This window comes from Zonotrichia albicollis, chromosome 16, assembly GCF_047830755.1.
Source record: "Zonotrichia albicollis isolate bZonAlb1 chromosome 16, bZonAlb1.hap1, whole genome shotgun sequence".
In the NCBI taxonomy this organism is placed as follows: Eukaryota; Metazoa; Chordata; class Aves; order Passeriformes; family Passerellidae; genus Zonotrichia; species Zonotrichia albicollis.
In genome coordinates, this window is record NC_133834.1 from 13,977,335 (window position 1) to 14,001,593 (window position 24,259).

The 24,259-nt window shown below is 44.2% G+C and overlaps 1 protein-coding gene across 5 annotated transcripts in view; it reads right to left on the reverse strand.

Annotated features, from left to right (window-relative positions):
- CREBBP (CREB binding lysine acetyltransferase) overlaps positions 1–24,259 on the reverse strand; it is a 99,220-nt gene that overhangs the window by 52,754 nt on the left and 22,207 nt on the right. For all 5 annotated transcript variants that reach the window (XM_074552957.1, XM_074552956.1, XM_074552955.1 and 2 more), the window contains one exon: positions 6,343–6,519. In XM_074552957.1, coding sequence (XP_074409058.1) covers positions 6,343–6,519 — 177 coding nt within the window. The remainder of the gene's footprint in view (positions 1–6,342; positions 6,520–24,259) is intronic.

Genomic DNA, 24,259 nt, shown 5'->3' on the forward strand with positions numbered 1-24,259 from the left:
CAAAGGCATTCCCCAGGGCAGTCCTGATGAGCAGAGCTTTGCTGGCAAAGTGACACAGAACCTGTTTACACTTCCTGCAGCTCACATGGATGCTGTTTTCCCTGGTTCCAGCAATCACTCTCAGCATGGAATGAGCAGCCTGGTCCTGTCCAAACAGGAAGGATCCTTGTGACACCAGGAACCCCAGGGTCAGCTTTGGCCCCAGAGGTTGGAGGCTCACAGGTGCACAAATGGGCTGAGATGAGCACTGCATGCACCAATATTTGCATTTGTGCCCCAAAACCCTGCAGTGCTGCATTTCCTCACCCAAGAGCAGGAGGAATCAGAATCTGAGTCTGAATGGTGGGCAGAAGGCTCCACAAGAGAGGAAAAGAGGTTTCCTGAAGTGGACATGGCCTCAGAAGGCCGTCCTGCTGTCTGGAGGGAGATGAGTGATGTCAGCCTGCAACACCAACCCGAGCCCTGGCAGTGCTCTGGGAAATGAGGAGAGGTAGGAAGGCATCCAGCTCCTGAACACAAAGCCAACAGAATCCCAGAACCTTTCAGGTTGGAGGAGCCCTCTGAGATCACCAAAGCCAACCTGTGCCCAATCCCCACCTTGTCACCAGCCCAGAGCACTGAGTGCCACCTCCAGGCCTTCCTTGGACCCCTCCAGGAATGGGGACTCCAGCACCCCCTGGGCAGCCAATTCCAGTGCTGACAAACCTCCCTGGGAAGAAATTCCTCCTGATATCCAACCTGCAGCTCCCCTGGAGCAGCTTGAGGCTGTGGTGTTAACATGAAGAACGTGTTTAGAGCTCAGGATTTATCTCAAAGCTTTGGCACTGACATGGATGAAGGCAGAGTTTTCATGCTAAGGGTAAACAGGAATATTTTAATCTTCCACCTCTGAGGGTGGCACTGGCAAATGAACCTGCAAGCCCATGACAACCTCAGAGGTGGGAAGGCTCCTATGGTCAGGCCACAGAAAGAACCTGAATAGTTGGTCAGTGCACTTCACTTTTAATTGTTAATGGAATTTTGTTTTAAAACCAGCAAAGGTCTCAGTTCTATGCCATTGAGTCTGCTAGGCATTAAGGCTGGATAAGCATCTTTTTTAAGGATACACTTGTGGAGTTTTATCTCATCTTTCTGATTTGCAGGACCAGCAAATGCCAAGAAACATTCACTGAAGAAGTGTTTCAAAGTAGGAAAAGGAGACAAAATACAGGAAGGTGAAGACAGATTCCAGCTCTCACATACAGGAAACTGCCTAAGCAAAATATTGAGGGGTTGTATACCCTACATAAACCTCAGTATTTTAATGGGGGACAAACAGCCTGAGGAATGAGGAACATTAAAAATCCCAGATAGCAAATCTTAAATAGAAAAAAGGATAAAGCACAAATGAGAAGTTTGTAAGGGAAGGAAAGCCATGCTGCTGGAGTGCTGGCTATGGAGCACCTCAGCTGCTGGGATAGGGTAGGACAGCAATGGATACTCTCCACTGCTATGTTTGCATATGGGGGAGGGGAGAGCAGAACACAGGCCAGAGCATTGGGAAAAGATTAATTCCTCTTTGTCAGCTTTTGCCAGCCTGGCACTGTATTTACAGATGATGCAAAAGCTAAAATATTCCACTATTCAAAGCAATGCACATGGCCAGGATGAACTCCTGCACTAAGGCAAGGCAGAGATGCTCTGCTCTCAACAAAACAACGTCCTTTCCCTGCCACTGAACACGAGCTGCTGGATTTGTTTCCAGGTTATTAACATCTTCTCCTTTAGACCTAAGCAGAGCCTTTTCCCAGCTGTCCACTGCTGTAAATCAGGTGGGATTTTCTTGAGGAAGGGAAGGAGTGAGCTTGCCTGTGAACGGGAATCTGAATCTCAGAGTGGAGGTCAGGGCAGGCACAGGGAAGGTGAGCACAGTGACAGCAAACCCAGCAGAGACTGGGGGAATGCTGAAGAGAGCAGCGAGCAGACACTCAGCATGCTGCCAGTGCAAGAGCCACAGACCTTCCCACAGGGATAGAGGAGAGGGCTGTGCTGCAAGAGAGGAAAAATCACAGAAAGGCTCAGAACACAGGCCTTCCTCCCTGGAAGGGCACTGGAGTTAAGTGATTCTTCATAAAGCCTTTTCTTTCTGGTCTCTAGAATAAAATACCAGTTGTCTATTTTAAGTAGCTACAGTTCTACCTGCTCTAATTAAACCTGGCCTCCCAGTTTAAAAGCTTTCTTCCTCTCCCTCAGAGGTCTGCAGCAAGGCACACCTGAGACATCCTCATCCCACAGTCACTTCTTCTGTCTTCTGATCAAAATCTGTTATTACAGAAATCCATAGGACATAAAAAGAAACAAAGAAGAACACAACAGAGAGTTCCTGATGCAGTTTAGCAAGAGATGAGGGGGAAAAAAGCACAGGAGAAGATATGCTGCTCCAATTCTAAGTCAAGAATTGAAGAAAAATTATTTCCTTCACTCCCAAAAAGCAATATTCTCTCAACTCCATCTGCTGGTCATAGGGATTACTGTGAAACCATGCTGGTGTCTGGAAGCCAAACTTCCCCCATTGTGCTCCTAAGCCATGCAGAAATACCAGATTTACTGGTGTGCCCACGAAGGAACCATCCACCACCACCCTTGGCACGGGCAGCACTGCAGGGACAGCAAAGCTTCAGCTGCCTTGATGGAAAACCCCACAGGGCTCCCCCAGCAGCTCCTCCCAGAGGCTGCACCCTCCAGAACTGGCTGCTGCCTCCCAGAGTGGCTGCTCAGCACGCTGAGAGCCCCAGAGCAGAGCCCAGGGATGGTCCATGATCTCACCAGCACAGCACTGCCATTCCAGCAGCACTGAGGCTCAGCAATGTGGCACCAAAACCTCCAACATCAGAAGCAAGGCTTTTCTGTTGGAAACAAACCTTTCACTCTAGTTTTCAAGCTGCCCATTCTGCCCATCACCATTAAAAACAAAACAAACAAAAACGAAATCAATCCATCCTGCTGGCACTGAAAATTAATACCTTAATGCTGACCTCTTAATCATTTTAATAGCATAAGGTTTGTTCTTCTTTTCTAATTAAAGAGATTAATCCAAACGTGCTTCTCAGGGTGTAGTGTAAGGTCATGCCTGGAGCATGGCTGCACTGAGTTAACCCTTCAGAGACCCCCTTTGCTGGGGGGAATGGACAGTGCTGCTCTCAGCACAGTGGTAGCCTGAATTTGGATCAAAAAATCCAAATCCACAGCTGCAGCACATTTGTCCTGGCTGCCAGGGTTATGCCTGGCAGTGGGAGAAGTCCTGATTACTGTTGGGGACAGAGGTGTCACACAGTAATGATTGGAATAATGGGAGTTAAGAAATTTAATCATTTTTTACTTTTGCAGCGCACATATAAGGTGTAAGGCTAAAGACTGAAAGGAGTATTTAAAAATACTTTGGTTTTCAGGACTTAGGAATCCTCAGACAATGACTGCCCTTTTCTGCTTCCTCTTCTCTTGTTTAAATACCCCTGTGGTAACCACAGTGCTCAGTGCCATGCTGCAATCTGGTTTCCTGCTCACACCACCAAGTGTTCTCATTCACGTGGCTTTGTCTCTCACATAGAATAGTACTTGGGGGGCCCTTTAAGATAAGGATAGCACAGAGGGCTGGTTTAGCAAGATATGTGGTTGCACTCATCCCACAAAGGACCCTGTATGGGGTTTTTTTTAATATGCAGCTGTCTTTCAGTTGCTGTAGTGGATGGAGCCTGAACTGACCCTGCACAGGTTCATTTCTGGTGGATGTTAACAAAACACAATGGCCTTTTCCACATCACTGCTGCCTCCCTCAGTGTCTCCCGGCCAAGCACATGAAATAAACCCCCATCCCAGGACACAGAAATGGCAGTGGGATTGCAGCAAGCACACCCAGCAGGATTGTGGATTGCAGCTCTGCCTCTCTCACCAGCTGCTTCTCACAAGAGCCATTGGGGTCACGTTTTGGTTGCCCAATGTGAGTGACAGATGTCACTTAAATGTGTGTTTCTGTAACTCATGGAACTGCTGTGGATGTTATTGTACCCTTGGGTAATGCCTTAACATATCAAATAAGGTTTAGCAAGCCAGAGCCTACAAACCTCAAGTTCTGAGTCAGCAGATTCTGCCACTCTTACTCTCCCTGTGCCTCTGTCTTAAAACTGGGACAACACATCTTTATCTCAGAGAGGTGCTGTGAAAATGAACTAATCCAAAGCATAAACCTGCTCCAGTGCTGACTGCCACAGGAAAGAGCATTTGGAATGACCAAGTGAGATATATTGAAACATTCAGCCAGCAATGCCCACAGCTACACACCGAGCTGCAAAAATAGAACTAAATGTTGACTGTGTGCTCTTTCCAGGGGCTCTGTTCATATTGTTCACTGAATAAAGCAAAGTCCCTGTGGAAGGAATAGCATATGGCCATGGATGTGCTATTACCAAATAATTACACTGCCTTACACACTGTTGCCAAATAAAGGTTAAATTCTAACAAGTGTGACATTTCTTTTTAAGTTCTCGGCTTTGCAATAAAAATGTTTAGATGGAAATTCAGTTTTTGAAGTTACACCCCTGTCAGGACCACCATGCCTCTAACCCCCACATGAATTGAGACCTTTGGGCTTCACAGTGCCAATGTCTGTTGGCTGAAATGCTTGTTACTCTCTGTGGTGGGGTGAGAGAAAATAAGATATATTGGACATGCAAAGCTTTTGACACCTGAGAAATGAAGACAAATGGTTCTGATTGTTCTCTCAGTTGGTATTTTTGACATTTTGAAACTGCAATTGATACTACTGGGAAAGTTTCCCTTACTTTCCTCTTTCTCTTGGACAAGATGGGAGAAAGAAAACAATTCTTGATTTTGTTTCTCTCCCATCACCTGACAAGCCTTGATGGCAAATGCCTTTTTTATTCCACTTGAAAATTGACCACTACATCCTATACTGGTGAGTATATTAGGACTTAGACTTTCCTAAACCTGACTTTTAAATGAGCACAAAATTAGGCTTTAAGATCACCCAGTCCCTGAGATGAATACAGCATTTTGGGGAGACCTGCAGGACAATCCCCTTTCTGCAGCATCAGGACAATAACTCATTTGCTCTACACCTGATGTACAGATGTACAAACACTTAACACAATAACAGTAGTCATGCAGCAAAATGTCTTTTACAAATATTCTTCATGAGTGCAAGTAGTGTTCTGAACATGGTGTTAATCCAGTCACAAGCTCCTTTCCATAATCATCAACAGTAAATGATGATATTAGAGAGAGATTTCACAGCGTAACGAGAGGAAAATTAGGAAGCAATTCTCTAAAATTGAGAAAAGAGGAAGTTTATTGCATCCCCTTGCCTCTCATACAGAGCTTATTAGTGACAGGCAGGTAGCAAACACAGTGATGGAAGAGCAAGCACTGGTTGTGCCAAAAAATAGCTTTTTTGGATTTAAATTAAAAAATAAGCAATTTGCAGGTCTTACAAGTTTCTATAGTAACTGCTATCATGTATAAGAATATAAAATGCAACAAGCTGGAGTTTCCATAGAAACAACACAAGCATTTGATTAATACGCAACATCCTGAGAAAAACGGGAATATTTAATTTAACTTTATGAAGAGAACTCTGGTAAACATCATACTATAAACTTGTAAGGTGTCCTAATAAGAACTGTTCTTGCAACTTTGTGACATGCAAGTCATGCACAGTATAAAGTGAGAAGCATCTGGGGTGTTTACTACATCAGTTTCAAAGGATATGAGGGACTATTTAGTTTCAGGAAGGTGGTGATGTACCAAACACATTGTAATTGACCCAACACATTCTAATTGACACACAGAACCTGAAGAAGACATTTTTATGTGGTTTAAAATTAAATATACCAGCCAAAATGCAAGGATTCATTTGGGGAAAGGCTAGGGCTAAGTTTATAGATAGTTGGGTGGTTGGGGTGAAGGTGTAGGGTAGCAGCCCTGGAGGGTTAATGAGTAGGAGGAAGATTATGAGGGATGTTAAAATTTGGGCTCATTTGTGTCCTTTTTTGTCTAGGGGCCTTATGAGTTGTTTTGTAACTAGTTTGATAAAAAAAATATATTTTGTTTTAAAACATAACATATTGCATAATGCAGTTTTTATAACTGTGATCCTTGAGAAAGCATAACCACTGCATAAAAATGGACAGAAGTTCTATATACACACTGCAGAGTGGAAATGAGAAACCATGGGACAACTCTGCTTAAATGAGCATGGAGAAGTGATTTGATAGTGTTGGATCACCCAAAAACTTAGGAAGCAGGAGGAAGAGGTAAAGCTTGCAGGAAGCAGCAGGCCCAACTCACCATGTTTGGCACACTGGTGACGGGAGTACTCTTGATGTCGGCAGGGAAGGCAGACAGACTGTTGGCCATGCCCGGCTTGCTCGGCAACTGAGGATTCACTCCTGCAGCTCCCATCTGCTGCCCTCCAGTCTGACTGAAAGGTTGCCCAAAGGGAGTAGTGTTACCTGTCATTCCCAGCTGGAAAAGAATGAATGAATGAAGTGATTAGAATTTTTGTGATTCCAAAGGGAGATGAAAAAAATTCAAACATATGTCAAATATCCGTCTTTACGTTTGCAGAGACCAATTTCCAGTGTTAAGTTTCTCAATATTATATTCTCAGTATTAAATTTACAATTTCACAACTTTTAGCAAGTTAAAATATATCCTAAAAAGATGTCTTACAAATATATACTGCTGTGTGGGGCTGAAGTCTTACAATTCAACTTACAAAATCAAAGGAAAATACAAGCACATCCTTCTCAATCCACATGAATAGAAATTACTTTTTCCAACACTACAGGAACTTTGGAAGAGCAAACAAACTTCAAATTCTGTGATACTTTGTGCATTCTGAGCACAAAGCATGACTTTGCACACAGACAGATGGGAAGGGAGGGGAATATACAGAGGCATCGAGCAAATGGTTATCAACTTGTGTTTTGGTACTCGAGGAGAAGTGTCTGAGCAAAAAGATGTCTACGACTGACAGCCTTGATAAATGACACCCCAAGAACTTCCCAAGACTAGAAAACAGAGACACAACTCTCCCTGAATGACTGGAGAGAACATTGTACACCCAAAGAGCCACTTGGCCTGCACGAGTCTCCCCCATGGTGAAATCTCCTCCCCTGGAACCACAGAACCACTGAGGTTGGAAAAGACCTCCAAGAGAGTCCAACCTGAGCCCATCACACCTTGTCATCCAGCCCAGAGCCCTGTGTGCCATGTCCAGGCTTTCCTTGGACTCCTCCAGGGATGGGGATCCCACCACCTCCTGGGCAGCTCCTTACAATGCCTGACCACCCTTTCTGGGAACAAATTCCTGCTGAGGTCCAACCTGGACCTCCCCTGGCACAGCCTGAGGCCATTCCCTCTCATCCAGTCCCTTGTTCTGTGGGAGGAGAGCCTGACCCCACCAGCTGTCCCCTCCTGTCAGGGGGTTGTGGAGAGCCACAAGGGCCCACCTGAGCCTTCTCCTCTCCAGGCTGAGCCCCCTCAGTCCCTCCCACAGGAGCTACTCAATAGATCACATTTGTTCACCCAAACTCCTCTTCACATGGGAGGATTTCTAACTGACTTTATGGCCTGGTCCTAAATATGAACCCAACCACTGAGAAAAGTCTTTATTTAAAACAGTAAATCCTATTTTCCTCCTCCCTTCAACTCTCTTTAACTTTCCTTCCTCAACACAAAAATGGACAGAATGGAGTTCTGTGGTCCTGGGCTCTTCTCTCACCAGCAGAGACGCAGGGACTGTGCCCAAAGCTGGGAGGAGGACTGCTCTCATCAGCTTATCACTGCAACAGCCTCATAATGAGGGATTATTCAGGGCTTGCTTTTTATGCTTACAGGAATTGAGCTGAACGAGCTGCTGAGGAACCACCAGTTATAACCAGCAAATTACACCAGGGCAGAGTCCAATCAACACAATCTGACTGGGCCTTGTCCTCTTTGTCCCTGTACTTTGTCCCCTCTGGTTTCAGACAGCTGGCCCTGCCACTCTCCAAGCAGTTTTATGTTAGGAAATGCTCCCTTTCCCTGCATCCTGCCCAGTGACTGTTGCCAGATTTGGGCCTTTCTTCACTGTACAAGACGTTCTATCTTTACACATTAAAAAAATCCCAAAAGCTGTTACTTTGCAATATATGAGGTTATCAAATCTGTGCTGTGTCCCAGAGTTAAAGCTGAATAATTCAAATAGCAAGTAAGACCAAAAATTAGCATCTAAAGTTTAGTCCCAAGACTGCCTTTAAAGAGAAGTGGTGGTAGCTGCTATCACATTGCACAAATATCAAGATTTTAATTTTCTGCATTTCTGTGTTTGTTTTGCAGACTGCATGTTCAGAGAAATTATTTTAATTATTATTTATTACACCACAGATTTTGGCAGCTTTCTCTGAAGAATTAATAGCAAAGCATTTAATAAAATTACCCACTCAACCCACTATTTCAGACAAGGTATGAGAAAGTGTCATCTGATAATGACAGCTGTTCATTAATGCTGTAGGGGTCTATCAGATCAACAGGGAAGAAAATTTCTGAAACTAAAAGTGAGATTCTGAGAAAGCTTAGGAGAACTACTGAAACCTTTCAGAAGCCAGAAATAGGAACATTAACTCTGAGGCTGTTAGGAATTAGACACGAGGGGACTGACTAACTACAAACTTTGTTGTTGGAAGGACTTTGCCCTTCTTGTTTGAAAGTTTGGAGGAGTTTTTTAATGGAATAATACACAGACTTCTCTGGCAGCCACCACTACAATTCCTGCAGATGTTTAGTCACCCCAGCACTGGGAGAGCCATGGGGAGCCCAAAGTGGGAGACAGAAATGCTGCTCAAACCTCTGCCCATGGCAAGCAGAGCCCATCCTGGGCCTGGCAGCTCAGGGATGGAGCAGCCTCACACACCAGGGAGGAGATGGAAAAGGCTCAGTGCAGGCAATGAATGCCCAATGGATGTGCTGAGCTTGGAGGATTGGTGTTAAAGGCTTCTGGCAGAATCTTACACAGCTGCATTTTCAAAGAGCAGAAGAGAGATTTTCTTTGGGCAGTGAGAATGTGAGTGAATTTACCTCAAATTTAAGTTCTTGCTCCAAAAAGATATGGTGAGGTGTCCTCATCTCATTATGAGAAATATTAACACTTTGTAATTAAAGGAGGAATGTTTAAAAATAGATTTTTAGAAAAAGAAATATTTTGGTCATGAAAAACAGCTTCAAGTTTGTTAAAACTCTAAATGACTCAAAGATCCCCAAAACACCAAGGCTCTGAAATCCTAACAAGTACCACCACATGGTTGTTTCATCTTATTTTAACATTTCCTTTTCAATAGATCTTGTCATTAAACAGATCACAACGACAAAGCAACCTTCTAAATCTTCCAAACTGAGTGCTTAATAGGATAAGGATAATTTTTCCTACTCTAGGTGGTCATTAAGTAATAAATACTTGATTGAAATTTTAAGAAATGCTTTGCAGTTCTTTGAAATCCAGCTGGAAGCAGAGTAGCTTCCATTTGAAACTCTGTATTTTGGTTAACCTGCTCTCTGCCACATTGTATTTCCGTGTCCAAAGCTGTGCCTTCATAAGGGAAAAGAACCTAAAGCTAAAGAATTACACCAGTCTGTAACTTTCAAAAACTTGCAACATTTGATAACATTGTAAAACACGAGACTTGCCTTTTAACCTAAACTTCACTGACAATGAAACAAAGTACTTGAGACTCATTTTTTGTCTGAAGTTCATCTTATTAAAAAAAAAATCTGAATATGTGGAAAAATCTTTCCTGGGTGGCAATCCCTGAAGGAAATATGGAGACAAAAATAAGGAGGAATCATCCACAAGATGACTTTATTAAAACTGATAGGTGCTCATGGTTTCAGGGGGGTTTAAACTCAGTTCTTCCTGCGAAGAATTCAAATTAACAGGGACTAAGAATGCACAACACAATGTGAGACCTGCTTGAACAAACTCTTATCCATTTTTAACAGCTTCCCACCAAGTGTGGGGTCAGCGAGGAGCCTCAGTGGCAGAACAAGCTGCTGACAAACAGCCCTGAGATCCAGAGCTGCTCCTGGTGCCCTGAGGAGCGGCTGGAATTGATTCCAAACACAGCCAGGTAGGGAATCCAGCAAAGCAGAGCACTGCCAGCCCCTCCCTGGTGGGAAGGCAGCAAGCAGGAGTGGAAGGAAAGGGGAAGGGAAAAGAAAGGGGAAAGGAAGAGGAAGGGAAAAGAAAGGGGAAGGGAAAGGAAAGGAAAGGGAAAGGAAAGGAAAGGAACGGAAAGGGAAAGGAGGAGGGAAAGGGAAAGGGAAAGGAGGAGGGAAAGGAGGAGGGAAAGGGAAAGGGAAAGGGAAAGGGAAAGGGAAAGGGAAAGGGAAAGGGAAAGGGAAAGGGAAAGGGAAAGGGAAAGGGAAAGGGAAAGGGAAAGGGAAAGGGAAGGGGAAGGGGAAGGGGAAGGGGAAGGGGAAGGGAAGGGAAGGGAAGGGAAGGGAAGGGAAGGGAAGGGAAGGGAAGGGAAGGAAAGGAAAGGAAAGGAAAGGAAAGGAAAGGAAAGGAAAGGAAAGGAAAGGAAAGGAAAGGAAAGGAAAGGAAAGGAAAGGAAAGGAAAGGAAAGGAAAGGAAAGGAAAGGAAAGGAAAGGAAAGGAAAGGAAAAGGAAAGGAAAGGGAAAGGAAAGGGAAAGGAAAGGGAAAGGAAAGGGAAAGGAAAGGGAAAGGAAAGGGAAAGGAAAGGGAAAGGAAAGGGAAAGGAAAGGGAAAGGAAAGGGAAAGGAAAGGGAAAGGAAAGGGAAAGGAAAGGGAAAGGAAAGGGAAAGGAAAGGGAAAGGAAAGGGAAAGGGAAAGGGAAAGGAAAGGGAAAGGAAAGGGAAAGGAAAGGGAAAGGAAAGGGAAAGGAAAGGGAAAGGGAAAGGGAAAGGGAAAGGGAAAGGGATCAGGCAGATCCCTCAGTATCACCCACTGAAAGACACAGGCACAAACTGCAGCTCCTGGTTAATTATCTGAACGCTGAGCCCAGTGACTTCTGTGGAACTTTAAACCATGGCTGATTGAAATCTCAAAAAACAACTGGCAAATATATGCAGAAGGTTGAGCCTACACATTGTAAACAGTTTATCCTGCTTGTTTATTCTGCAAATGGGAACTGGCAGCTCCAAGCAAAGGACTCAGAAGGCTCAAACAGCCCAACTCCTCTCTCTGCTTCCAGGACTTTTTCCAGGCAGGTAAGGGAAGGCAGATACTCAGAAGACCTTTATTTTTATATTTCTGAAACAGAACTCTGATCCTAAAATCCTAAAAGTTCAGAAGAAGATAACCAGGTAATTAAAAGTCACCAAAGAAGAAAAACCAGCAAGAAATTGGAGTTTACAGCCTGGTAAGAATGGTCATTTTCATGGGGAACTCTGAGCCATCACAAAGATTTGTATTTGGCTTAAAGTTTGTTAAATTTACTTTTCTAAAAGGAAGGGAAGCAAAGAGCAATGCAGTGTGAGCTGTTTCTTTTGCCACCTGCATGCAGCAGGCATGGATGTGCATCGAGGGCTACTCCACCTTCCACCCAGTGCATCTCCCTGACACCAACAGCTGAAAACCCAAATTGTCAGAGAGAAGCTATGTTGTTCACTCCCATTTTGCTCTAAGCTCACAGATGTTCCCTACATGCTGCCTTTGCTTCCCTCCATCATTTCATCTCCTTTCTCTTCCTGCCACCATTTTCAGCTCAGTTCCCTGCACTCCATATCCCATGCACTCCTTTCATCCCACCTCATCCTCTGTAATTCATGTCTTTTACTTCTGTTTCTGTGCTGCAATTTTGGGAAAATCTTGCTTCTTTTGCCCAGCTCTTTGTGGTCACAGCTGCATGAATTCTGATGGGGTAGAGCAGACTTTCCCAAGAAAGGTGTTGCTCTGTTCCACCAGCTGCACTGGGGGAGATAAAGGGGTGTATCCCAAGTGCAAGTTAAGGCTAGGGGTGCCTCAAGAAGGAACATGATTAATGCAGGCCACCACCTTAAACACATTATTTCTGCTCTAAAACAGTTCTCAGAAATATGATAATGACACTCTCCTTTAATGGAAAAGAGGCATTTAATTTAATAATTCTGCTATCCCAGGAAGACAAGTAGATTCTGTTCCCTTTTTTATCACTATGGCAACTCTCTAAGATACTGGAATCTATTAGTGAGTGTGGATAGGAAATGGGCTATTTCACTCCACTCTCATAAGCCAAGGAATGTACAAACTTCCAAGCTGAAAAACCCTCCCAGCACTTAAATCCTTTGTTCAGCTGCCTTGGACTACAGGAGCCATCACACTGCAGGGCTCTGAGCAGCAGCTGTGGGAGCTGCTTCTCCTGTTTTACTTCTTATTCTCTTCAAAGCAGAACAGCAATTCCATTTCCTCTAGTTCCTGGAGTTCCAGAGATTTCCTAGAGGAAGCTTTGAGACCAAACCTCCAAACCTCACCTGAGGGTGCAGCTCAGAGGCGAGGTGACAAGTGACAAGTTCACCAATCTGCTCCTGAAGACACCTTTCAGAGCAGACTGGACCTCCACACTGTGCTGTTCCTTCTGCTTTTAAAGCTTCCTTTTTCCCTCCCTTCTTTAGCAACACTGGCACACCACAGTGCTTCCTTCCTCCCAGCATCAAGGGCATGAATTATGCTCCCTCTTGTACACCCAGGGTTCAGGCTGTAAATAAATTCCACCATTCCCTCCTCCTTTAAGTTTTTATCAACTGTCCCCCCACCTCCACCACCACAGCTCTCACTCCTGCAGTCAGGGCACTCCACCACCACATTCCTCCAGGACACACAACCAACACAAACCCCATTCCCTGTTACAAGCTCATCATTTCCTACTCTCTTTTCAGCTTCCCCTCCAAGACACTGTCAGAAACCTCACACCTGCATGCAGCTATGCTCCCTGCAATCCCTTTTCCCTTGGGAAATTCTGCTCTCCTCTGTTGCTCCAGCCCACTGTTCACTCCAGGGTTTCCAAATTTAATAAAAGGTCTGGCAGGACAGACTGAGCTCAGCCTCAATGTTCCTGAGAGAGAGAAAGCACCTGCATTTGCAGGCATGTGCCAAGGAGCAGCACCCACCTCTGATAATGCTTCTGGGTTTGTATCTTACACCACCACTACCTACCTAAAGTTAATGCCATCATTATCTTTTTTTTAATTAGCTGGTCCAGACAGATTAGTCAAAAAAACCCCAAAAAATACCCAAACCAAACACCCAAAGCAACTAACTTATCTCCAAGTTAAATGTTGATTTTCATTAAGTTTTGAAGCACTGACTCTGTACAAAAATGGAAGAAGGTTATTCTGGCCAAGTATTTAAAACCAAAACAATACCATGAGATTTGGACTGAGCTGACAACAGAAAAAATACAGAAAGGTTGATATGAGAATCAGAGAACTCAAAGCAGCACAGGCTCAGTGGAAAATAAGCCTAGCTGAAGTAATCTGATTATGATCCAATCCTATAAAATAAAAATAGTTATCATTAATATTCAATTCAGTATCTGCTGGATTTTTGACTAGAAAACAGCCTGGAAAGAAAGGAAGCAAACGAGACAAGCTTGGCCAGACTTTGAAAGTCATGAATCTGCAAAATGCTTGAAGAAGAACAAATGGGAGCTCTCAATATGCCAACAGGAGGGATGAAAAGACAATTGGATAAGGGGAAAGTGCCATCATTATGTGTCTGGAGTGATGGGAATGCTGCTGCAACAAGGACCAACAGCTGTAGCAGTGCAGGAATGACAGGTAAAAGTGACAGAATCCAGAAAGGCCTCGAGTAATGTTCAAAGGACTAATGGGCATGGCCAAAGACAGGCTAATTGCAATCTAATAGCCTAATTAATTTAGCTTACTATTTAAGCTTATTAATTTGCTTATGTTATTAAGGCAAGGGCTGATGTAATTCTAAAGTACTGATTTTGAGAATAAAAAGGTGGTAACACAAATATTTTCTATTTAGCAAAGATAGATCAACAGGTAGGAACTGAAACTCTGTAGCTTCAGAGCCAAAATTAGAAAAAAATGGAAGTGCCTACCAAATCATTAAAATTGCATTAATGTTTTATTTAAATAGTGTGCACTTCTACTCATCAACAGGAGTTAGCTCAGAAAAATCATAAGGCCTCTAATCAGAGATACTCTGTCTTTGTACCACTGTTATTTCCATATGCTCTAGTCTTTATAAAATGGAACCTTATAATAGAAAGAAAATTACAAATTCTCTACTGCTTGTCCAGAGACAACACCAAAAGATCAAAAGAAAAAATTATCTTTGGAAGCAAAAATAACCTGAGACTCTGACTAGAATCCATTAACCAAACTCAGGGACCAGAGTCCAGGAAGGCAGAGGTATAGAACAGAAATCAATAAATGAATCAAACTATTGCAGCCTCCTGTGTACCCCAGGAGTGTCACTGAGCATGGCTGAGTGCAGCTCCAGGTGATGGCTCCTGTGAAGAGATGAGATCACACACAGGATGGACTCCAGCACACAATTCCATCCGCTCACTCAATCCTGCAGCAATTAAGTCGCCTCTTCAGCCTGACATTGATTGCAGGATCACAAACCAGTTATAGTGTTAGTCAGGCATCCTAGGGAAACTGCACATCCTCCCCCTCCCTCAGATCAATTTTTCTCTAATCACTTTGGAAATCACTGGTCAATTTGACCCATTTTTCTTAATGGCCTCAGAGATAATTAAGTTCCCAAGATTACCGAGCAGAGATAGACAGGTAGATTATGACACAGCCCTGGTTCTGGCCAGGACAGATTTATTTTTTGCAGTAGCTGTGAGGGGGCACGTCCAGGACACAGAGGTTATTCTGTACCACTTCCCATCACAGCTGAGGGCAGGGGAAAGGGACTCTCTTCCAGGGAGAAGGGGTTTCTGAGCATTTTACATGTGAATCATTCACCTCTGTTTTCTTATCTCACTGCTGTTTCTTGCTCTAATCTGAACCTGTGATCTTTGCCTTTTGTGCCTCTCCCTCTCCAGCCCACCGCAGGGGGAGGGGGTCAGGGACAGTCTCAGTTGGAGCACAAATTGGGGAATCCCATTCTTAAAGCACAACAGCCTTATCTGACACCCAGCTCCAAGGGCTGAGATAACAACAGATCTGCTGAAGCGAGCTGGAAACAAATTTATCTGAGCATTTGCTGCATTAGGTGTGGAGCCGTGGTCACAGGGCTGCTTTGTCTGCTCCTGTGGGGGTGGTACCTCACCTGCTCCCTTCAGTGCCCATCATGGTGCCCTTCTCCAGAGCAGGAGAGGCAGCAGGGTGGCTTTGCTGCTGTCCTGTGGGGTATCAGTTTATGGGATGACAACATCAAGAGCAATGAGGTCATTTGGGATGGGTGTTCAGTGCTGCTCTCCTGCCCTCACCTCAGCACTACCTTTGGGAATCCATTAATAACCATACACAGTCTGTGGGGGAACAGGAGAAATTGGTTTTCCCCAGCTTTCCACCCCCATTTCCTCCTTCAGGCCTGTTACAAAAGTTTTTCAGAGTTTTTAATTTCCCATTAATTTAATGGGATGTTAAGTACACAATGCATGTGGTGGAAGTTTGCATGGAGTGCACCGTGGCCACAGGCCAGCTCAGTGGCCATGATGTCAGTGAAATGAGAACAGGGCTTCTGGGGACTCCTGAACTCTGGCAAGATGAAGATCATCTTCTTTCCTCCCTGCCAACCTGTGGAAGCACTGCCCAAGACTGTGGGCACATCAGATGGAGCAAACTAGAAAGTGAAAGTCCCACGTGGACACCAGAAGGGACCAGAATCTCTGCTACTGGGAGCAAGCTGCCCCCAGCTTGAGAGGGAACACACCACAAGGCAACCTCTGCTTCTTCCTGCATGGTCACAAACAGGACATGAAGAAGTGGCATGAAAATCCCACCTCTGCCCTGGCAGCATGAGCATGAGAGTTGGGAGGAAGCACAACCACCACAGGAAGTTCTTCAAGGATAAATGCCCCTCCAGTTTCCTGTGGGCACATCCTCAGACAGAATGAAGGGCTGATGTTATTTCACATCCTCTTCAAGAAACCTCTGGCTCATATTTGTAACAAAAATGTGCCATGATCACAACTAGAGGGGCCATGCTCCCCAGCCAGGTGGAGAAAAGGGACTGTTGGATCTCTTGGACCATGTGGGTCCATGGCACAGCACATCAGACACACAAGAATATAAGGCTTCAGTTGACACTGGCACAAAATGTCCTCTGATGCCACTGAGACCCACAGGGACAGAATCCATCTCTGTCTTTGGGGCGGCAGGGGGTTTCCAACAGCTGATTGTACTGGAAGCTGGAGTGAGCTTGACTGCAAATAAACGGCAGAACACTCCTTTGTGACTGGCCCAGAAGCCTCAGGTATCCTTGGCATGGATCACCTCAGGAAAGGGTATTTCAAGGTCCCAAAAGGGAATCATTGGGCTTCAAGAAGAGCTGCTATGGAGACAGAGAGAATTTGACAGCTGAATACCTTGTCTGGTCTCTCAGAGGACACTTCTGCTGTGAGACTGAGGAGGGATGAAGAACAAAAAGCACTGATCACAACCACAACAGTGTCCTGGTGGCCACAAGGCACCTGCCAGCCCTGCAGGACCCCGTCCATGGCAGGGGCTGTGGACTGGAGAGCTCAGCCAGACCTGCTCCCCCTTCCATAGCCCTACACAACACTGTGTCAGTGCAGTGCAAAGTGCAGACTGACAGAGGACTAGGGTGGCCTGAATGAAGTCACCATTGCTGGGAGCTGGACATGTCCCAGGGAGAGAAGCACAGCTCCACCACTTGTCATGGACTGATCCAGACTGCACTGGAAAGGGTGAGGCTCCAGAACATTTACAGCACATTGGTGACATCACTGGGAGAACAGGGCACAGGAGGGTTTTGGTAAAGGGGAGAAGATAATCCAAACCCTCCTGAAGGCTGGTTTTGCCATAAGGCAAGGAAAGGTTAAAGGGCCTCACTGTAGGTTTTTGGAGGATGCACATCCCAGAGTACAGACTGTCAGCTCTCCCCATCTTTTGACACAGAAGAAAAACGATTTCAAGTGGAACAACACTTGAAGGTGAACAACAAAAAGCTTTGAACAGATCAAACAAGAGCTTGTTCAAGCAGCAGCCCCTGGGCCAATCAGGACAGGACAGGATGTAAAAACCTGGCTCACAGTCAGGGAGAATGGTCCTTCCTGGCAAGTCTGATAAAAAGTACCTGGGGACACTTGAGAATGACCCCATGGGCTCTGGAGTCAGGGATACAAAGGATCCAAGGAACACCTAAACTGAAAAAGATCCTGGTAGTCCATGAATAGGTTTAAGCTGCTTCCAGAGTGAGTGGCCCTGAAGCACAGCTCCTCCTGGAACCCTGACCAGCAGTGCTGGGCTGGATGTTCAAAGGGAAAATGCCTTTCCCACATCATGCTGCCATGTGAGCTCCTGATGCAGTCTGCAACTGGCCAACAGCACACCAGCCCTCCTGCCCTGGAAAACATCTAGGACTGACAGAACTCACAGCCATGGACTAAATGAACTCAACAGACATCTTGGAGGGACAGCCAGTGACTACAGAAATGGTATCTGTGCTTGTGGGAGGTGTATATATATATATAAATATAAATACAAATGTGTGTAGCTAGTTGGAAGGTGTAGGAATTGGACATGAGTACATGGTATGGAATACGGGGTAATGTCCTGGTTCCAGCCAGGACAGGGTTAATTTTTTGCAGTAGCCAGGACAGGGCAGGGCCAGGATATTGAGGTTATTCTGTAGCACCTTATGCCATTGCCAAAACCCAGGAGTCTCTTCTGGGGAGAAGGGGTTCCTCTTGACAACCCTGTGAGCCAGCAGGAGGGAGGGGGTAACGCTGTTCTGAGCATTTTGCATGGGAATCACCTGCCTCTCTCATATCCTCTTGCACCATTTTTTACAATATACTTTCGTTATTAATACCCCTTGCTGTTCCTGTTTCTTATCTAATTGCTGCTTCCAGTAAATTGTTCTTATCTCAGCCTGTGATCTTTGCCTTTTCTGCCTCCAATTCTCCCCTCCATCCCACTGCAGGGAAAGGGGGACCGAGTGAGTGGCAGCACAGGCTGGAGAACCTCAGTGGGAGCACTGAATTCAGGAATAAAGCACAACAGACTCGCAGACTGACATCTCCATGAAGGAAGGCAGAGACCTCTGCCACCACCCTCTGCATTAGCAGCAGACACTCCCCAGGGCTCTTGAGGAGCCACCACCATTGCCAGCATTGTCCTGTCAGCACCTCAGAGATTATCTGAGGACACAGAGGGAGCTGAAAGCTTGACAGGAAACAGTTTAGAAGACCCCCGTGGTGAGGGTGCTGTAAAGAACTGCAGCTCTGACAGTGGCAGAGTGAGGACACACAGCCCCAGCCCACTGCGTGTGCTGCTCTGATCTGTTCTGACAATAGAAAAACAGGAAGGTCAGAACCACCTTTTTTTCCTCACCAAACTCTTCCCACACCTCTGAACCTGACAAAATAACTGCAGGAGGAAGTCACCAAGTCAGCCTTTTGTGAGCCACCACTATCCCTGTATTATTCTGGACTTAGTCTATGGTATCAAAGCTAAAAACCAATTAAAGTCCCAGATTAATAATTTAAATTATTTCAGAGAACAGAACATGCCTGTCATAGTTAAAGATGAGAGAGAGCAGAGGCATCCTAGATCTGATCTGTTTTGATAAGAGGCCAGATCTTCACAAACTAACAGCAGTGTTGAAGAGTTGCATACGTGAGAGCTTGGCTGTTCAACAGTGAAAATTGCTCTAGTAAAACACATCTGCCACTCACTACTGCTTTCTTCTAAATCCCTGGATTTGCAAGGAAGGACATTCTCCCTACTTCCTCCTCCTGTATCACTCACACAACCCCGTGTGATACAAAACACTGAAGGCTGAGGAGACAGGAACTATTCCCACCCTTCCAGGGCTACTGTAAAATAAACTCTGCTGCTGTTTTCTGAATGCCTGAGCTGGAACTTCAAGGTTCCACTTCATCAACAGGCTTAGGCTGAGAGCAGCTGTGCACAAACACCCCAACCTCACAGAGCCACAGCCACTCAGCACCTCATGCTTCACCCAAAATCCCCAGTTACATCACTGAGATGTTGGGGACACTTTTCTTCTCTCTCTCTCTTGTTTTTATTTTAGAAAATAGATCAAGCTGGCACAAAATGGGAGTTTCTGTACTTCCCACTATGACCTACACATCCAAGCAGCATCTTTTGGGTTCAGCATGAAGGGAATGGGTACAGCCCCAGCTACCTGCTGCTGCCTCCAGGCAGTCCCTGTCCAGGGATGACTCAGAATTTCTGGATATGCCATCCCAAGCACCCTTTACTTCCTTCTTTTATGGGCCTCACTAAAATCAGCCACTTCATTCACCAAAATCAGCCACTTGATACTCTGTTATTAGACTAAGCCTTTTAAAACCCCTGCCATCAAATTACCACACCTACCTCAAATCTGGGCTTTCAACACATGAGTTGGTTACAATGCTCAGCATTTTGCTGCCTTTTTCTCTCTTCCCATCCACTGCAATGTTTTTACAAGCAGCACATCACCTTGCTTGGCTTAAATAGTTTTAACTTTTTTCCTTTGGATGTTTATTCTCTCTCTCTCAAGACAAGGAAAGCAAACAGTTGGGTGTCTCAGCTGCTCAGAAGTTACAAACTGAAGTCCACAAAGTACTGTGAATGAAGGAGTCAATCTTCTCTAGGTAATGGAAGACCTAAGAAATTCAGACTGACAGGCAATTCAGGTGCTTTTAATGTTGTTAGTGACAGCGAAAGAGGCCAGGGCTGCTTTCAGAATGCTGACTGCTGCTTCCCAGGGAGGGAACACACAGAGCCAGGGACCTGTGCCTTGCCACCTGCACGCTTCAGCAGCAGACCCCAGGTGAGCAGCGCACACAGAGCTGCCAAGATCTGGCATCACCCCCTGGAGTTCTCCCCTCCTCAGCCCCTGGTGCTGCTGCCCCAGCTCCCACAAACTCCACACCAAAGAGCAGCTTTCCACCAAGCCCAGCTGAGGACTTTGCTCTTTGGACTCTTATCTCCCTCAGGAATGAGGCCCAAGCCTCCAGCACGAAGCAAGGTCCACCTCACAGATTAGGGCTCCAGGAGAAGCACAGCAGACAGGTGCATTAGGAATTCATGCTCATTTGGGAAGGGGAAAGACAGGCTTTCTTTACTACACTGGCATCATCTTGCATCTGTTTACTGACAAAAAAAAAAAAGTAAGTTTCTACTAATTGCTATTTCATCCTATAGTAACGTGTTCCAAAAGAAAGTCACCATGGCACTTGGAATGTATATGCCAGAGGGACAGATGGAGAGGCAAGGAAAAGATTAATCATTTTGTGGCAGAAAGCCAGTGGTGTTACCAAAAAAAAAAAAAGTGAATTCAGTCCCAGTGCAAGAATGGTGGCAATGATGTTATCTGAGCTGAGGTGAGAGAGCTCACCTAAACCAACCTGCAGGTTTGGCAGTTTGACAAAACATTCAGTTAAAAATACTCACTTTGAAGTCAGTAACAAGAAAGCCTTAAAATGTAACATTTCAAGAATTGGATTTGATAATTAAATCATGATCTGGCTACCACTGTCAGAGGAAGCCAAGCTCCAAGTCTCCCATCACTTGAAGCTAATTGCTATAACCAAGGCCTACCACAACAGATTCATAAAGCAATTACTGTCTTGTTCCTCAGCAGTAAATTAACTCAAATTAAAATACTCAAATGTCCAGGAATAACAGTAATTTACTTCATCCTTTATTACTAATATTTGGTAAAACTAGAAATAAAATTTTAAAAACCCCATTAAAAAGAAGCCAGGTGTTTTATTACCACTTGTAATAAGATGTGAAATTCTCTTCCAAGCATTTCACAGAGGCCAAAGAACTTCAGTATTCCAAGGCCTTTAAAAAAAAATGAACCCATGTTTCCCCACAATTACTGAAATACAAAAGACAAAATTTCATGGGAAAACCTTCTTTACAAATGACTGGATATAGAGAGAACAGATTCTTAATACACTTAATTGGAAATCAACTTTTCCCAGGAAAAGAAAATCAAATGATCATATGCTTACACTGTATACATGCCTGAGGAAAGAAAATGTCTCCAAAATTCTGCACAAGCCTGAGTACAAACACAAAGAAATCTACTACAATTCCTGCACTCAGTATCACTGTTGTACTTATGAAGCAAAATAAAGCTGAGAAGGTTTACTTTGTAATGAGTGTCACCTCTGCAAACAACAACTTCAAAGCTCTAATGAATAATTAGCCACAATTGATCAATGCATTCCAATTGCTTCAAGAGCTTTTATAAGTGCCAAACAGAGCAAGTGGCTTTCTTCAGATAAACAAAAATTATTCTTAGTATACAAGAAAAGAAACTTAACCAGAACCACAAAATTAACTGTAGATGTTTCAAAGGTTTGTTTCATCAAGAAAATCTAGTTTGGACATGAAGAATAATTCAACAATACTTGAAAAGAAAATTTTGAAAGGCAGAAATTCAGTGAAGATATGCCTCAACAGATACTCCACTGTATATTCACAGGCCAAAATTTTTATGAGTTAATTCCAGGAGAAGCTTCAGTGTGCACTAAAACACATTTATGGTCACACCAAACCAGTTTTCTAACATAGGTTCCCAACTGAGTATCTCTGTCCTGCACCTCATCACCATGAAGCTGAGACAAAGTTTAGGAACAGCAGTGACAGGCAAGGGGAAATGTCTTCAAACTGAAAGAAGGGAAATTTCCATTTGTTAATTCTTCCTTGGGAGGGTGGGCAGGCCCTGGCACAGGGTGCCCACCCTGGATCCCTGGCAGTGCCCAAGGCCAGGCTGGGCAGGGCTGGGAGCAGCCTGGGACAGTGGGAGGTGTCCCTGCCATGGCAGGGGTGGCACTGGATCACTTTATGGTCCCTTCCAACCCAAACCATTCCATGATTCTGTGATTCTAGAAATGCAGATTTCTATATCAAATTCAAGCCTAAGTCAGCAGTCCTTCCTTTATTTCCTGTCCTGTGGGTATCAGCCTTGCAGACTGTACCCAGCAGAAGTGCCAGCTGTGCCTGCCAGCACCTCAGCAGTGCCTATGGCTGGCTGGAGACAGCCAAGGAAAGGGAGAGCACGTCATGCTCCAAAAATTGAGTATTATAAGGAATAAGCTGTTTTGGTAAGAGAAAACAGCAGCACTATTTCAGAGGTTCTTTCCCCATTTATCTCCCAGAAGCTGGCCAAGGATACATTATCGGGCAGCCCAAGGAATGTGATATTCCACAGAGGTGGCAGAAAGACAACAGTAGCTCTGAGGAGGAACAGCAACAGGAAAAGTAGCTCCAAAATATAAAGAAAAGAGATATTCTGTGTCCTTCCTCTACAATGGATACTCTCCTTGACAGACATGAATCCTAAAGGAAAAGGGGCAACACTGAAGGGAGAGGCTGTGACTCTGAAAGTAACTACACTTTTCAATTGCAGACCAAGGAGAAAAATCAAATCAACAAGAAACAAACTCACAGCACAGGTTACATTAAATACATTAAAAGAAACAAAAATCAATATTGCTTACTCCAAGCAACTACTTAGCATAAATATCACAGCCTGATATTAACTATGGAGAAATGTAAGTATAAATAATTTACACTGTTAAAATAATTTTAAAATAACATTAAGAGACTAACATGTTAGTTTTGAAACACCACAATGACTTCAAGAGCTACTGTGACATTTCCAGTCCTATAAAAGATGTTCTCCTTGAAGATTTAACAATACCCACGAAGCTATTGAGACAATCCTGAACAGGCTCTTAAACAAGGCAAGATCTGATGGTTGTCTCTAAACAGGATTAAAATTGAACAGTTTGACAAACCAGGCCTGTGCACACATTCCTCACTGACAGCAGCTGCACAGAGGAGGATCCAGAAATGCTTTTTAACCCCAGATGCCCCATATCAGACTAAGGGAGCCACCGCTGTTTGTTCCAAGAGAGAAATCTCATCTTCAGCTGGTGGTGTTCCAACACTTGTCCATTAGCAGGGTACAAAGATCCTCCCGTCCTAAAGGCAGTTATTTAATTAAGTCAATTTGCCAAAAGCTTCAAAGGGCATTTGTTTTGTTTCCAAAAGTCCCCTGACAAGCAGAGCAGCCATGCAGCCAGGGCAGCATGGAGAACACAAATCCTTTCCATCCAAAACAGCAGCAGAGTGCTAAATAATCTATTTACCACACTTCAAAAAAAATCTATTTCATTTCTTTTGGCAAGGAGGGTCCTATATTTAACATGCTGTATTTTCATTATGATTCACTCTAAAACAAAGGCACTGTTGAACCGTTTTTAGAGCACAGGACACTGTTATTTCCCAAACCTAAATAGGATTTGTACACAGATACCAAAGAACACATCCATCACTTTGGAATTTGAAAATTTTCAGAACACGTAAGCACAGACACTTCCAGGTGCTACTTACAGGTAGTTTTTGTAGCACCAGGAGTTCAAAAATCATCTCAAATCCTTATTAATCTAAATCTTAATTCTGCAAAGTATTCCTGGCCTTAGAATTAAAGCCATTGCTTGGATTACACACAAACAGTTAAAATACAAGCAAGCTTAGTGTGCCACTTCACAGTCACAGTAATTTCTGGAGTAAATAAAAATACTCTTTACTGTAATAGCAAGGAGGAGGAGGATAAAGAGGAGAAGAAACGAGCACATACTATTTACAGTCCATGGACACAGCTCCAGCAAACTGATGCCACATACAAATGGACTTCAGCTTCCAAACAAAAACCAACAGGTATTTCCTCCAAAAATTCACAAGAAGAAAGGAAAATGCCATTATACTCTGCCATTCCTTATTCTCAACCCTGCAGAGTAAACTAGCAATTGTACCAGTAAGAATTCAGAATTATTCTCTGACATAAGGAGGGAAAGTGTGTATTGAAACACCTTTTCTAGTTTAAATCTTAATCAAGGTGAAGAATAATCTACAAAGTAGATTTGGGCATGGTTTGTGCTCTTTTATTTTAAGTCCCTATGGAAATGAGTGAATTTCAAAATTCCAAAGTGCAACTTTCCAACATAATCTTATTTTTTTGCCTGATGGTTGAAGTGTCCTGTTTTCCTTCAACAAAGTGTTTTTCACTTGTGGAAGCTG